The sequence below is a fragment of the Motacilla alba genome, chromosome Z, assembly GCF_015832195.1.
Source record: "Motacilla alba alba isolate MOTALB_02 chromosome Z, Motacilla_alba_V1.0_pri, whole genome shotgun sequence".
NCBI lineage: Eukaryota > Metazoa > Chordata > Aves > Passeriformes > Motacillidae > Motacilla > Motacilla alba.
Window position 1 is genome coordinate 11,956,930 of NC_052046.1, and position 15,927 is coordinate 11,972,856.

Below are 15,927 nucleotides of genomic sequence, written 5' to 3' on the forward strand. Positions count from 1 at the left end.
GCACTCTGGTCAACCCTGTGAGAAAAGCTGATGCAGATTCTGAGGATTGCTAAAAAACAAAAAACCATGGCCAGTTCGGACCTCTGAGCCTACAGGAACTGTCAGTTCTATCCCGGCATGTGCGTAATCCTGCAACAGTCTCCCACAGAACTTTATTTTTTGATGCTTGCCAAAATGCAGCTTCACTTGGAAACTTGAAATTTTTAGGGTTTTTAACTATTACAGTTTGGGGTGACAGTAATTAACCACTAGAAATTAATATACCTTTCACTTCCATGAAAAAATAGTATTTCTTCACTACAAAATAAAAGCTACAGCTGTTGGGAAAAAGTCACCACAGCTGCATCTGTTCAGTCATCACAACTACTTGATGGTCACTGAGAACAGGGGAGATTTTTCTACAAACCCCTGGGGGTTGCTGGAGGAGCTCTAAAAAGCAGCATCCTGCAGATGGAGGAACAGCAATATTGTTTTTACCCCAGTAAGTACTTGCCCTTTGTGTCTTACACTGCTGCCTGACTTTCCTAACAAAAGTCTATTTTTCATTTTCATTTCTGACTATTTGTACCTCTTTCTATCAATCACTCAAACTCTCCTAAGATTTCTCACAACTACTGCACTGTTGGAACCCATGGCACAGGGAATATTTCTCTGCCTGCTCTGAGGGGTCCTGGCCCCCCAGGAAGCACTGCCTTTGACCTTCACCCGTGGAGAGGGCTTCCAAGACTTTGGGAAAGACTGGAGTATACAAGTGTGTGAAACAGATAATGGAGAATAGAGCACTTTTGTGACAGAGTGAGAAATTTAGAGTTTTGGGGTTTTATTATGGAGGTAGATAGGAGACAAGATGGAGGATCTTGGGCGTTGTCTGGGCTGCTGCTTCTTCTACTCCATGCTCTGCAGTTTGGTGGCACAGGGTGATTGGTTGTGGGAAGCCACAGTGTAGAGGTTACACGGACAGACAAAGGAAAGTTATTGGTAGAAAGGTAGAAATAAAGTACATTTTAAGAATTCATTGGATGAAACAGCTTTAAAAGACTTTGAAACTGTACATCTTGGGACCATTTTTGATGTACTTTCTTGCGTGCTAAGTCTGGTGCAGACGGCGTACCAAACTTCTGATAAGATAAGCAACCTGAAGACCGAAAGAAGTCCCGTGCATCTCTCAATTTTGGCACAGAACTGTTAAAAAGGTTTTCCCCCATCAGGGGAGCATCTGGGGCCCAATGAGGGTACACCCACACTGCACAAGTAGGCCGGGTTTAAAATATGAGGCAGTGCACATGTACACATACAGTCCTAGTGGTACACAGCAATAATTAATAGTGCTACATGCATAAATCATTTATAGCAGAAACAAATAAAATTACTTTCATTAAAGCAGTTCATCACAACCCTTATGTTACAAAAATAACTTCATAACAGTGTTAAATATTAAATACAAAAGTAAAACAGTTGTACACTGCTCTTAAAATAAAATTTTTTGTGGTTTAGATAAGTTTCTATATAAAACAGCTGACCCAGATATGTTTAAGACTGTGGGTCTGCCTTTACCGACTATATTTAGTTCTTCTTGACCTGAAGACCTATGGAAGGAATAGTTTATTTTAAGGAATTCAGCTTCATCTAGGCAAGGCTGGAAACAGTGAGAGTTTCCATGCTTCTTAAGAAGGAAACCAATGCAGGCCTCAATCCATTTTAAGTAGAACAATTACTAATTTTAAAAAACAAAACCTGAACACCAGCAACTATTTGGAAGAGCACAGTGGCTGAGAACTATTCACTTGTCTTCCACATCTGCTATCATAGCCTCAACTGCATTCCAGTCCAGCTTGCTGAGGATGCTCCCTGTGCTTTCAGAAACACTGTCGCTGTTGATACTGCCAAGAGGAGAGAAATTCATCCTGTGCACTGCAGAGGCCTGTTGGGGGAAGAGAAGATGAACTGAACATTGTGCTTCATTTACGGACAGCAGAAAAGATCCCACTCTTTAAAAACATGTCCACATCCTGTTATATTTCTGATTAATCTGCAACAAATGCAATCTATTTTCCTGTTAATGCCCTCCCACTGGTTGGTGGGCAGGCAATGTGCCTCTACAGTTGTTAAAAGAACATTCAATTTCAAGGCTCACAAGAATGACTGCAATTGTAAAAAAAAACCAACAACGTGGTTCTGCTGAAGCCCACCATTTATGGCCCTCTGTATCTATCCCACCCACATATTTTGAATAGAGAACCCCATTTTAAATAAAGCAGAAGTAAATAAAGGGTTAAGTGGCAAGTATCAAATGGTTTAGAGAATAGGTAGGTACTCTACCTGGAACATGGAGTCATGAGTATCTTGAAGTATTCTTTGGATATCATCAGGCACAGTCCAAGGACTCACCACGTCTCGATCAGAGTCGGGATCAACACCTTCTGTCTGAACTGCAGTGGCAACTTGAGGAGGCTTTTGTGTTGAGCTTCTGCTGACTCTGCACTCAGCAGCTGAGGAGAAAACAGGCCAACCATAGCCCTGTAACATGTCTTGCACTTTTCACCTCAATCTCTTGAAACTCTTTCAAGAATAGAAGCTTCAGGTTCTAGGAACTAAAGCTGTGTGTAAATCCATGTGAAAACAGCAAGCTCTGTTATCTAGAACTGATGTGGGTTTACGGTGAGAAGAAGCTGCTGGTTCCTTCCAGCCTCATGCTCTGAACTGCCTTCCCAGGGCAGAACACAAAGTGCAACAGGAATACCCATGGTGCCTAAAGCATTCAGGCTCTGTGGTGCCGCCCCCCACAAAAATCACATTGCTTCCTTATTTGGCAGAGGACTAAACTAAATAAATTCTGAATTTGTGCCTCTTTAGAAGACATGGAACTTGGATGAAACCCTTAGCAGTGATGTGATATACCAGAAAAATAGATACAAGAAGGTGCCAGGAAATCAGACAAAGATCAACCTGAATACAGCGTCTAAAAAGTGAATATATGGAATTGAGAAAAATTACTTTTCCACATGACTAGAAACGATTCAGAAAATGTGCCTTTCTGCTTATTATTACTTCTCTCAATTTCCTATACATTGACCTTTGACTGTCCAAATTATGCAATAGTGTAATTCTGGTGTAAGGCAGAATAGAATCAGGCCACAGTATTTCCTAAGTCTTAGACTGATTGACTTATCATTCTTTGATCAGAAATTCTGCTGCTGTTAACAAGTACTGCATCTGTTAAAGAATTTGTTTAGGAACAATCTTTTGTAGATCCAGATCTACAAAGACAGGCATGGGAAAAAGTACCACTAAAATCCAAAGGGGATTTTTTTGTTAAGCTTAGTCAAATTATTCCATGCTAACATTATGACAAAACAATAGATTAGATGGATATATTAGATGGATACTGTATAGAGGGATAACAAAGACAATTCCTATTTTAAAGAGCTCAGAGAGTCAGCAGCATAGAAAGGTAAGTGAGAGGCATAAATCTTGTGTGCTGGTTTGCAATTAACTTTCTCTCTGTGGATTTGAATTGAAAGATAAAAGAATCTGTCCCTCATGATTTAACATGTGTTTCGGGAGTTCACCAAAACCTAGTACACTTATTTCAGTAATCTTGAAACTGTCACCTGGCTAAAACTATTCAGGAGGTAAACAGAGGTGATTAAAATATTTCACAAATTTCTAATGAAAAGGATTTTTAAGTAGGGAAAAAATAATAAATTTTATTCTTCTAAACAAATGCTGTATCTGCATCTTATTATGTGTTATTATAGCACTGTGTTATGTATTATGTAGCACTGTCATTGCTCTGTGTAACTTACAGTGTCTAGTTTTAACAGAACCATTTGTAGCATTTCGCAGTCTTCTTCTGGAGGTACTTTTCTGAAGGAGCATACAGGCATTTCCTGTAAAGACAAAGTAAGCACTTCCTTTTTTAAATGCAGATCAAATATACTCAAAGATGCTTAGAAATTTTTATCTACAGGTTTGCTGTCTGGATTACACAGTACTCTTGCTACGGCAATTTAAACTACTTTGAATTTAAAGCGAAGACAAGGTAACTCTCATCATTTAGCAAAACAATAGCAGCAGAATTGCAAAAGCCTTAGGACAGGAAACATCCAGGACTACAAATCTGATTTTTTACACAGATACCCCTCACAAAAATCCACCTGAAGATCCTCTTCAGTATGTGCCTTCATTAAAAAAGTTCTGCTCTTACCCCTGGACTGTGTTAAACCAAGAGCTGGGGTGAAACGTTGTACTTTTTGACCAAATCCAGGTTTGGCAGCAGTTCTGCTCCTTTCTGCCAGAACAGGACTCTTCAGATGCCCTCTGCAACAAGACAAAAAGACTGACACAACAAAGCTTAAATACTTGCTACTGTGTACCATATACCATTCCTCCATACAACTCAGACCTCAGAGGGCATATTCAGAAGAGACATAAAAGCCAGAGAAACCACATTAAGCCCAGTTAGCTGAGGACCAGCATCACACACTGCTTGTGGGGCCAGTAAGCCTCACCAGAATCAGAACTGCTGCAATCACAGTAAAGACACATCAAACTGGCTTTACAGAGAGCCACTTTATGTCCAACAAAACTTTTTAGTTGGTAGTTCCTGCCACTCCTAAGTGGAATCCTGCATGATGTTCCTTAGTATGTCTGATTCTGGCTGGGCTGATGCACTTAAACTTCCCTAGGACACCACCAGCAGGCTCTGCATAGCACTGACTACATTCAGCTTAATGTTGTATGCTGGAACTGTAACCAAAACAGGTACAGTACTGAAAAAGAGAAGCAGAAATATTAAATTACAGGATTATCCTGTAAGTATAAAGTTCTCTCTATTATTCTGAAAAGCATAAAATTATATACATAAGAAGAAAAACGACAATGCAACATACACCTGTATTACACATATACGCATGTAGCATTAATGCCATCAAACTGAATAAATGTATCAGTTCATAATACTCAGATACACTCATCTCCCCAAAAGGCAATAAGCGAAGTGCAAAAGTAAGAACAAGTAAAATCCTAAGTAATGAAAAATTAACAAGAAAGAAAACAAGTCTATAGAGTTTGCACAGTAGAATTTTTATTTGTTTCTTGCTTGCTGTTAGATGCTGTTCAGGTCTGTATTGCTGGTTGTAGTCCAGTGGAACTCATGGAATCATTAAGGTTGCAGAGGACCTTCAAGATCAAGTACAACCTTTGATGGGATTACAAGCCTGTCAACCAGACCCTGGCCCCAAGTGCCATGTCCAATCACACCTCCAAGGGATGGTGACTCCACCACCTCCCTGGGCAGCCTGTTTGGCATTTAACCACCCTTACTGTAAAGGAACTGATGTGATTAGATTAGAATGGGTTAGGACACTGCTTACAGCCCAGCTCTTGAGTTGGCTTATTCAGTGCTCCAAAAGGCATTTTTAAGGCTCCCTCCAAGATTTGCAGTACTGGTTTTAACAAACCTGGAACAGGGACTTGAGAGTCCTCTGATCCAGACAAATTGTATCTTTGATTCAACCAGCATATGACTTTTCTCTCAAGCTATTTCTGTCTAAACTTGCTACAAAATTTGGAGGGTAGTAAAGACACCAGTAGAACAGAGCAGGTTTAATGCTTAGAGTGTTACCCTGTACTAGATGCCACCTTCCTCCTTTGGTAAGATTGAGCTGATCTTGTGCTGGACAAGGTCCTGTGATCACTTGCTGGTGATGCCATTGTTTCAGATAACATTTCATTCATCAGAGAAAGTGCCTCTGATACTCTGATTCTGTGATGCTCTGACAACAGGGCTCTGTGGAGAAATAATATTACACATTACCTCATGCTGTCACTCACTTCACTACAGCTGGCTCATGAGTCCTGTAAGGCTAGATGAAGAACATTTTTCACAAGATTTCACCGAAAATATACTAAGCCTTTTAAGAGATCATTAGCAAAAAGTTAGAACATTTCCTACCGAAGGGTATGAGAGAATGAATGCGTAAATGTTGGGGTAAGAAAACAAACTGATATTTAGAAAGCAACAAATATAGTCAAAGGATAAAAATGCTGTGTTTTCCTAAATGGTAAAGCAAACGAGAATTATTTATGCTTTTGGTTGAAATTCCATTCATTTCTAAAGTTTCATAAGCAATATCGTTAAAACTACCTCTACATCTTTCTCAGGACTGGAAAACTAATACAAAAATAAGTCTTTAAAAGCAACTTACTTGTCTTTTTCTTCTTTCTTCTTCTGGAAGACTCTAATGTCCTTTGAAGTAGGATTATGATGCTGTTTAAGAAAGTATAAAAATCTTTATCTAATTATGTACTGTGGTCTCATTCCAGTTTCTCACTCTCAAAATCTACTTACTTGACTTGAAAGTTACTGCTTAAGAAACTCTTCAGAAAAAAAACCAATATGAAAGCATATGGCCCTACCAGGAAATTCAAGTAAGATTGTCTCTGTAACTTTCCAGTCTCAAAAAACATACTGAAATCCTGCAGTCACATCTTCCATACCTCATATGCTTAAAATATTACATTCCTAAGGAGATGTCCTCACAGTCAAGCTTAAAGTTTCAAATGGCCTCACCTCCAGTATCCTAAAAATCAGTGGTGTTCCTAATAACTGATCTATAAAACAGGACAAGGTTGCACTTTGACCTGTGTTTGCTAGAGTACAATTTGAAGTCTTTCATTTTTCTTTAAAAAAATATCCAAACCAATCCAAACCAAACCCAAACCATCCACTGAAAGCTGAGAATCCCTCCACTAATGAGAGAAGCCCAAAGCAAAAGCATCAAGTGTATATCAATGGGCTGACAACACAGGAAAGGGAGAGAAGCAGGACCCATTTTTCTTAAATCACTTCTCTCCACACATGTGCAAAAGAACACCCCAGTTCAATTGTTTAATCTTTTAGGGGAAATACTTTATTTCACAGATATCTGTTATTCTTTCTGAAAGTGAATACAATTTAATTTAGTCACAGGGAACTTGTGTATGTTACATATTTACTGCTTGGGAGTTAAAACAATTAGAGCTTCAAGTATTTACAGCACATCCTGAATTCAACAAGTAGAAAGCATAGGAATATATTTGGTGTTGCTAGGTCTCATCTCCTGTAACTCAAGAGCTTCCTGTGAACTCAGCAGGGTCTTTTCAGGTCCTGAAGGCATCCAGATGGCAAATGCATATTTTAAGAGTAAATACTGATTGGATGTCTTCTGATTGGCTTTTGTATGGTTTTTTTAAAATTTTCTATCATTTCCAGCACAGAAAAATTTCCAGATCAGGGCATAAATGTGCTTTTACTAATAAAATAAAAATGTTAAAAATTTCTGAGAGTGGATTGTTCATTGAAATCAGCCTTCAACAAAACATTTTGTAAGATACTTGACATATATGGCATATTCTAGCCTCTCTGCTGATCCCTTATGATTTTTGCATGCACCCCTGTGTGGGTGAGTGACAGTGACAGCTGCCCTCAGTATCCTGCCATGTTTGTAAAGGATGCTGACATCTAAACTCTGCTTTTTAAATTCTCTGGGAGGTGTGTGGGAAGATGAAAAAAGGTATAAACACATCTTAAGAACTGCTGTAGCCATCACTCCCTGGAAAACACATCTCTCAGCAGTGAATGTTGCAGCTGTATCCATCACAGTCGAGGGCCACCTGCATTGCTTTGTAATAGCCACCTGCAGCCAATGGTCACCACTGCAGCCTGTTACCTGACACAACTATGGCCAGCTCCAGTAAAATAAAATCATACATATGGAAACACTACATTACAATAGGGAAAAAAACCCACCACCACTCACAGCCTTTACATTATCTAACCTGATTAATCAACACTTGTATAATAAGTAACAGTAATTCTTCAATACACCTCTTATTCTTACCACATTCTTTCTCAGGTTGAATGGATGATGCTCTTTCTGTCTTTGTTCATCTAGTTTCTTCAAATATTCTTTCATTCTTTCCTTTTGCTTTCTTTTCATCCATGTTTGGATCTCTTTCCTTTCCTTTTCTGTTCTTTGAGAATGCCCAGAAGCAGAATCAAGAACCCTGAGGGCAGATGTAGACAGGAAATAATCTAGCACATCCTGTATATTGCAAACAATGGCAACTACATGACATAACAAAAACCTCAAAAACCTTGAAAACCCTTTAAAATCCTGACACAGCTGGAAGCATAAGTAACGAACAAAAGGGTAAATTATCTTTCGCAAACTTTTACTAAATAAAATCCTGGTCAACAAGTAATTTCCAAGACATTTCCTAAAACTTTTCTTTTACTTGTCAGCTACATTCAGATAATAGAACTAGAGCTTAAACTGGTGGGAACTGTGTCACTAATGCAGCAGACTGGTGACCTGAACAGCTGCATTTTTTTGCCTAGTCAGCAATTGATATAGTAAACTCCAGTAGGAAACAGCTGTCACTTTGATCTCTCTCAGGAAAGAACACAGCTGATTTTATAACTGACAGTCAGGAAGGTGTAGAAATCTCCTTGAGCATGACAAGCTAAAATCTAAAACTCAAAGTTTCTGAAGCTGCTGTGCCACTGGCAGGAAATTTCTGTTCTGTCCTTCAGAACTGCTTTAAAAGACCTGAAGGTCTGAATTGAATCTGCTGTATAGAAACAGCTGTGCTCCAGCCTATACCTAGCAAAAGAAGGAACAAGCAAACTGGATAGAAAGAATTTCAAAACCAGAATACTAGAAAACAATTAGTACATTTGACAATAATGACCAGTAGATTTGTGGTGATTACAAGCTCTAATACTAGTCCCATTAACATCAAACCACATACTTGCTTCCATGGTTTACAGGGTGTGGACCACAAGAATAACCAGGGTTAAAATTATTCAAGCAACACACAACAAAAACCAGTCACGGTATTACCTAAAGGTTTTCTTAGCCTGTGTTCTTGCAAAGTCCAGCTCCAGCAGAGAGGTCTCACTTTCTACCACACGATCATTCCCAATGTCAGTAACATCACTCAGACCAGCAATTTGCAGGGGATCTTCTGAAGAGCTTGATGTTGGGTAAGGAAAAAAAGCTGTTACTAAATTAGTGTAGAACATTCCTGTAAAAACAACAAGCTAAACCCCTTCACTTTATAGTTTAAAAAACAATATTCAGGTTGTTTCACATAGAGCCTTTGGACTGAATATTCCTTCCCCACACCTCCACTGGGTTAGTTCACTTGAGTGAGTTTTGATGAGGACAGAAGGAGCAAGACCTGATTGTCCCAACAGAGGGACAATCCACAGCTGAAATGCTTGAGCTCTGCTGTGGTGCGTGAACATGGCTGGCCCACAGGAAGCTGAGCCTGGCGGCCAGGAGCACCACAGGGTTTGTATTGCTGCCCATGATGAGATAAGGTTATGGGGTGCTACCAGTTTCAATGGTACCCAAATCTCAATGACCTTCTGAGCAAGAATCAGTGTCAGTGAGAGCACAGCTTCACCTATATTCTCCCCAGTTCTTTCCTCTCTTTCAATCAGTTGCTCCCCATAAAAACAAATCTCATAATTTAGGACTACAAGCTATCAGTGTCTGCTAAAGTTTTGCCTCACATCCATACTCCTCCTTATGTAATCACTTCCTAATCTACTTCAGTCACAACAACCAGTTCCACTTAAAACACTAGAAAAATAGGATAAACCATTCAGTTTACTGCTATGCTACAAGCAAAGCAATAAAGATGGGTAATGGAGCAGAATGACCAGGAAGAAAGGAAACCAACTACTCTTTTCTACTGGATCCAAAAGACTAACAGTAGCTAAAAGTAAAAATATATGTCAGACCATTTTATTTTATGCATGGGCTCTTCCCAGTTTTGAAATCTTCAGTCTGTTGCTTTACACTTTACACACAGTAAGACTTTAAAAACCTTCTGGTGATAGCTGGCGTTCGTGGAAAGCTACTCACAGCAGTTGCATGTATTTTGCTGAAAAAGTGGTTTGCCAATAGGAGAAATAACAAATGCACACAGACAAGAGCACCATCTACATTAACAGCTCCAATACTTTTAATTAGTAAAGAACTTTGAATGCTTCTAGAGGTTTTGCATGAAGTAAATCTAACAGGCACCACCAAAGTCAGAGTAAATGCCTGAAATTAGCTAACAAAAGGGATTTTATTCAGTTTGAAAATAAATGCTTCAAATTTTATAGAGTGACTATTCCACTCTACACAGTCATCTTTTTGGTACACTGTCAATAACACCAGTCTCAAAATACATACCTAGGACATAGATCTCTGCATATGTGAGAACCTGAAACAGAAACAATCCTTGTCAATAATATCTCTGCACTTTTACACATGCTAATAATATGTATGTTAAACAGCCTGTGAGATAAAATACAGAAACATGTCAACATCAATTGAAATTTGACAGCTGACATTAAAAATAAATTAATATTGTACATAAGCATATTATTGTACAATATTGTATATAATTAACAGCCTGTGAGACATGTCATTGACTGCCAGGCGAGCACAGAGGCTTCAGAGAGCATTAATTAACAGCTCCTGGCTTTTGTGGGTAGTTTTGCTAGGAAGATATTGTCACTGTTGACAGTTTTCTGTCACGACCAACTAATTGGAAATAGTCTGTTCTAATCAACTATACGGTGTTTCTTGGAAAATTAATGACTGACACTTACTTGAGGAATCCAGGTACTCAGAAGAAGCTCGGAATTCAGAAGATGCAACTGAAGAGCAGTATGGTTGTCTTGGAAGGAAGAGCACTGCTTCCTCTCCTAAACTAATCTCTCCATCTCAAAAAATTATAGTTGTAACTTAGTATCACCTATAGTTTTTCTTAGTTTGCAAATAACAAGTTTATACTTAGAAAACTCTATTACTGTTTTAAAACTTAACTGTGTGTGTGTACTATTTGAGATTCACTAGTGCTGTACACAGACACAGGAATCATGTTTTAATATCTTTTAAGACAGATTGTTGTAAATGTGGCTATTAAATGCACATTCACATGTACAAAGCACATACCACTTTTGGGAGCCTGACTGCAAGCAATGCAGGCAATACGCAGAGAAAACAATACAAATGCATTTTTAACCTCAGGCAACAGGTTGCTTGCAGAATGATTTTTCGTCCTCCTTTTAATGCTACCGCAGCCTTCATAATTGCAAAAGTCAATTTACCCTTAGTTTTCAAAATTACTAGACCTCATTAAATAATCTTTTAGGACACAGACAGTAGCTACTGTACACAGAAATAAACCAATTGATTTTGCTGATGTAGGCTGGATTTAACAGAGAGATTACCTCTCTAGACACAGGTAGATGACAGAGATGATCAAGACAGCTTTTGGAGGAAGCTTTGAGTGTTCTGTGATATCATGTTCATTTATATTCACTTAGGTAAGTAAGTACAAATCAGCACAGTGATGGGTTTCAGAAACAGACCCAATGCTGACTGTTTTCTTTCAATAACAGTGAATTTGAGTACAAGTATGATTCAGCACTGAACTGTTTTCAAAACTCAGTGATACTGTTACATCATGTAACAAACTCATTATCAGAGCACACCATTCTAAATAATGCAATCCAGAAAGACTCATGCCTGACTTTAATGAGCTCATTCGCATTATGTAACATTCTGTGTAACAGCCATGAGGAAGTACTACAGCATGAAGAAAAGGTTTACTTATTTTTAAAAGATGCAAAGAGGAAAAATATACAATAAAGATTATACCAGAAGGTGACTTCAGGCCACTGGGAAACTTAGAAGCCAAGGCTGAAGAGGCAGAAGAGTGTGCATCCACTGTGGTAGAACTGGGCATAGGATATTTCAAGGTTAAGCTCTCTTTTTGATCATCTATAACATCTTCAAAAATCATGCCCATCAAATGATCTTCTGATTCTATGGAAAAAAACAAAATTTTACTTAGTGCAGACCAATGGCAAATCCTCAAAATGCAGAAACTATCATATATCTTGGCTAGTGGCATTTTTAATTTATCTGTCACCTACAACAGCCTGGACCTAGATCAGCTGTGCCTCCCTATGGAAGGGCACTTCCTGGGCTGTGCTGTGTGAACCAGTCCTGCACACACAAAGAAAATGACTGGATCAGGACTTGCTCTGGGTGAGTCTAAAGGGCATCCTAAATATCATCTTACGTATGATTACAGATATAGCCATGATTTGGTTCCACCACCTGGCTTTGCATTAACTCCATAAGTAGATTAGATTATGTTCTTGGCACAGTCCAGTAGCTATAAGTAGGTACTACATAGTTATTTGTTAGATAAACAATAAATCAATCATTCAATACATCTGCTCTAGTAAATAGTTAATTTGATGTAAGATTTTAATAAAACCAGAAGATATTATAACTCAATACTCAGATTGGCTACCTTTCATTTTATTTTTTCCTCTGGTATTTTTGGTTCATATTTCAGTAACACCTTTAGGGATTGCATTAAATGTCTGTGGTAACTAAAAGTTATTTAATATGCATATTCCATGGTAAATTTATTATCCTTCTGTTAATTGGACACATACCAGCACCAATGACTCCAGCAGCCTCAGAAACTGCAGGTTTAGCACCAAGGTCTGAATCAGCAGCCATTTCAAAATCTTCTATCAGCTTCACTAACTGTAAGTGAAACCCAAAAACTAGGTAATGATGCTTCCTTCAAGGTATTTCTGAGACTTACACCACATATATTTATGCAGTGTCCCCTTTATATATGTTTTTAATGTCAGAATATTATTAACATTTTAATGCAGTTTTCTGACTGAAAACAAGCAAAAAATGTTCAGGAATCAAAGTAGCTCAAGTAGATTAATTTCATGTAAGAATTACAATCTTCTGGAGACTTACCTTGAGAAAAATATATAAACTCTATTATTTGTTTGAACAGCTTTACTTCTACTGATCACATTATGTTTAAAGTAACTGAAGTTTTCCAATATATATTTTATCTACAAACCCACAGATACTAAAATACTTCCATCATCTTCATAAGTCTGAAGTTTCAAACTAGAAAATGAAAACTAAAACTAACCCAGAGTGAGACATTTTACTGACGACGAGTCACAAAAAGAACAAATCTCAAAACTGATATGCAATACATGAGAAATTGTTATAATAGAAATGACCAACAAGTATGAACTTAAAAAAAAAAAAAAAGACCAAAAAAAGGGGATTTTCTTTAGGATTTGGCTAGTACCCAGGTGCTACAAAATGCTGAAAAAATATACAAACAAATATCAGGATTTTTTTTCCCCACAGGCTTTTAAAATATCTGACTTAAATAACAACCTTGACAAAGAATGTAAGTGATTAAATAATCCACCTGAGTGTAATAACTGTGTGTAATTAACACAATGAGGTCTTTACATTTCTGTGAATCATAGAAAACCATGAGTTAGACGAGACCTAAAAAATCCATCACAGCCCAATTTTATTTTAATTCCATATTAGGATTTATAAAGATGTCAAAAATACAAGTATTTTATGAAACAAATTGGATCAGGTTCCAGAAATAGTTACACAATATTTTGCAGAGGTACAACTGCAAAGAAGTCTTTGCCAAAAAAAGGTCTCCTGCTCAGCCTGAACTCAGTTACACAGAAATTAAGTATGTTCTGCCCATTCACTAATAACATGACTATTTGGGCCAACATTTTGTCCATTTTAAGCAACCATGTCAGCCAACAGATTCAGCACTAAATATGAAAGAACATTGTATATACATATATGTAAAACTTGTATTATAATATAGATAATATTTTTATATTATACATAATGTTACAAATAATAACTAAATAAATACATAAATGCATATATTTTTTTTTTCCTAAATATCTTTCAACAGATTCTAAGCAGATTTTAAAACACATTGTTCCAAAATTGAAGTTTTGTCTTAGTTGAAAAAATAAACTGTTTAGAAACCAACAGTTAGCACTCACCATTTTGCTATTTCTGAAATCCTGCTCCATATTTTCTACTATGTTCTCTAGTACCCGTAATTGCATATCCATTTCCTTCTGCTTTGTGGAAAAGTATTCTTTTTCAATTAGTTTTGGTGGAAGGCCTGAAGAAGGAAGAGTTCCTCCATCTTCATGTGCTATGTTCCAAGTTACAATATCTGTAGCAGAATCTGACTTATCTTTCTTTTGCAATTTGTTTGACATATTCTTCTCATGATCATCTTAAAATAAAATAAAAAAATGCACCAATATCATTGAATAAGCCACAAGCACCTAAATACTGCAAGTAATTAGGCATAAATGTGCCATGCCTAACAGGGTGTTTTAGAAGGCAAGAATCAGTACAAAAGAAGTCAAATGTATCAATGTTGATGTTTACGATTAAAAAACTTGAGGCTAATTGGGAAAAGGCTGCAGATTTTCTGTGGGAGTATTGAAACAAAAGAGTATTACTTTTTCTTGGATTTAAAACTGAAATGGTTTACCTTGCTTCTGAAGTGCTCCAGGTGGAATTGCATTGGTAACAGAAGCTGCTGTGTGATGAAGTTCTGCAGTAGATGGAATTTCAAGCTTCTCATTCTGTTGTTCAGCAGCTATCTCTTCTGCAGACTCAGGTTTCATGGGCAAATTGCTAAGGATGTCACTGTCTTCAATGTCAATCACACTGATATATTCCCGTTTATGCTAAACAACAAGATAATGAAGAATTATACAGTATGTGTTTTGAATGAGCTGCTTATAGCGCATTGCTCACCATTTCCTGTGTTTACCTCTTGACATTTGTAGATGAAAGGCTTTTTGTTTTGGGAACAAAATAAATACAATTTTACCTACCATACTACACAACTGACTCATGCAGATACAAAGAACCCAAATTCATGAAGACAAACAGTATACTTAAAATGCATTTAAGCCATATGTACATTAGATCACTAACCAAATCAGGTGCATCTGACAGAAGGGATGGTAAATGTTTCTCATTCACTTCAGTGGGGAAACTCAGGTTTAAATACATGTCTGGCAGTAGTATCTCAGAGGAACTGGATGATTCTACAAGGAAATAATAGTAGTCATTATTATATCTACAGTAAAAGCCACAAAAACTTCAGACTATTAGGAAACAGCTCTGCATTCTCTAGAAGATAAGAAAAGCTTTAACTAAGCTGCCATGTAGATTGCTATTAATATCTAAGCCCCTCCTACTTACATAAAAAAAACCTGCCTCTTTACTTAATCCCAAGAAATTAGATTACTCAGATAGCAACCTCTAATAAAACTATCTGCAAATGAGTCACATGCTGTCGTAAAATTCTCTTAAAATAGAAAAACAATGTTGAATTCTACAATAATGGAAAAATTAGTATGCTGTCTTGGTACCATAGAGAAAATAGTTGGGTACTGAAATCTATGTAATGTCTTCATGGAACAATGCTACTGCAGCTCAATTTCATGGGATCTGTTATAATATTCCACTGATCAATTCATTTGGTCTATATTACACTAAATCTAAAGATTAAGTGGGCACTAAAATCAAGCTAAAATCCACAAAATAAGGATTGAGGTTCAGAAAGTCAGATAAATTAGCATGTTATTTGCACCTTGCATTAAGCTGTCTCAGGTACAACACCCATGTTAAAACTTTTATAGACACCCATGTTAAAACTTTTATAGTAACACTTTTATAGACTTCCCAAACAACAAATGAAATGGAGAAAGACTGCAGCCAAACCTGATGCAGGAACAGACGTGACCAGCTTGTTTTCTTGAACTTTAGAAACTTCATTTTGACCACTGATCCCATGATCCTGATATGATTTGAGTACTTGATTGGAAAAAAAAAAAAAAAAAAAGACCAGAATGCATGAGTTTAAGTAAAGACACCAATGGCATTATCTGAGTGTTTCTGATTTGCCATTTCACAATCAAAGAAAACTGGGGGAAGAGGCAGGGAAACAATTTCAGTCAAGTGT

The 15,927-nt window shown here is 37.3% G+C and overlaps 1 protein-coding gene across 16 annotated transcripts in view; it reads right to left on the minus strand.

Moving 5' to 3' along the window:
- Positions 1-1,319: 1,319 nt before the first annotated feature.
- Positions 1,320-15,927, minus strand: part of CPLANE1 (ciliogenesis and planar polarity effector 1) — a 61,175-nt gene continuing 46,567 nt past the window's right edge. For 14 of the 16 annotated variants that reach the window (XM_038123902.1, XM_038123905.1, XM_038123903.1 and 11 more), the window contains 16 exons: positions 15,687-15,779; positions 14,895-15,007; positions 14,443-14,641; positions 13,937-14,178; positions 12,524-12,617; positions 11,712-11,879; positions 10,658-10,771; positions 10,236-10,266; positions 8,889-9,020; positions 7,884-8,049; positions 6,210-6,271; positions 5,627-5,791; positions 4,208-4,320; positions 3,807-3,890; positions 2,320-2,489; positions 1,320-1,921 (listed from right to left, as the gene is read on the minus strand). In XM_038123902.1, the coding sequence (XP_037979830.1) occupies positions 1,781-1,921; positions 2,320-2,489; positions 3,807-3,890; positions 4,208-4,320; positions 5,627-5,791; positions 6,210-6,271; positions 7,884-8,049; positions 8,889-9,020; positions 10,236-10,266; positions 10,658-10,771; positions 11,712-11,879; positions 12,524-12,617; positions 13,937-14,178; positions 14,443-14,641; positions 14,895-15,007; positions 15,687-15,779 (2,087 nt within the window). In that variant the 3' untranslated portion in view covers positions 1,320-1,780. Of the gene's footprint in view, positions 1,922-2,319; positions 2,490-3,806; positions 3,891-4,207; positions 4,340-5,626; positions 5,792-6,209; positions 6,272-7,883; positions 8,050-8,888; positions 9,021-10,235; positions 10,267-10,657; positions 10,772-11,711; positions 11,880-12,523; positions 12,618-13,936; positions 14,179-14,442; positions 14,642-14,894; positions 15,008-15,686; positions 15,780-15,927 lie in introns of all 16 variants that reach the window. The other 2 variants (XR_005255205.1, XM_038123910.1) reach the window with 2 other exon arrangements.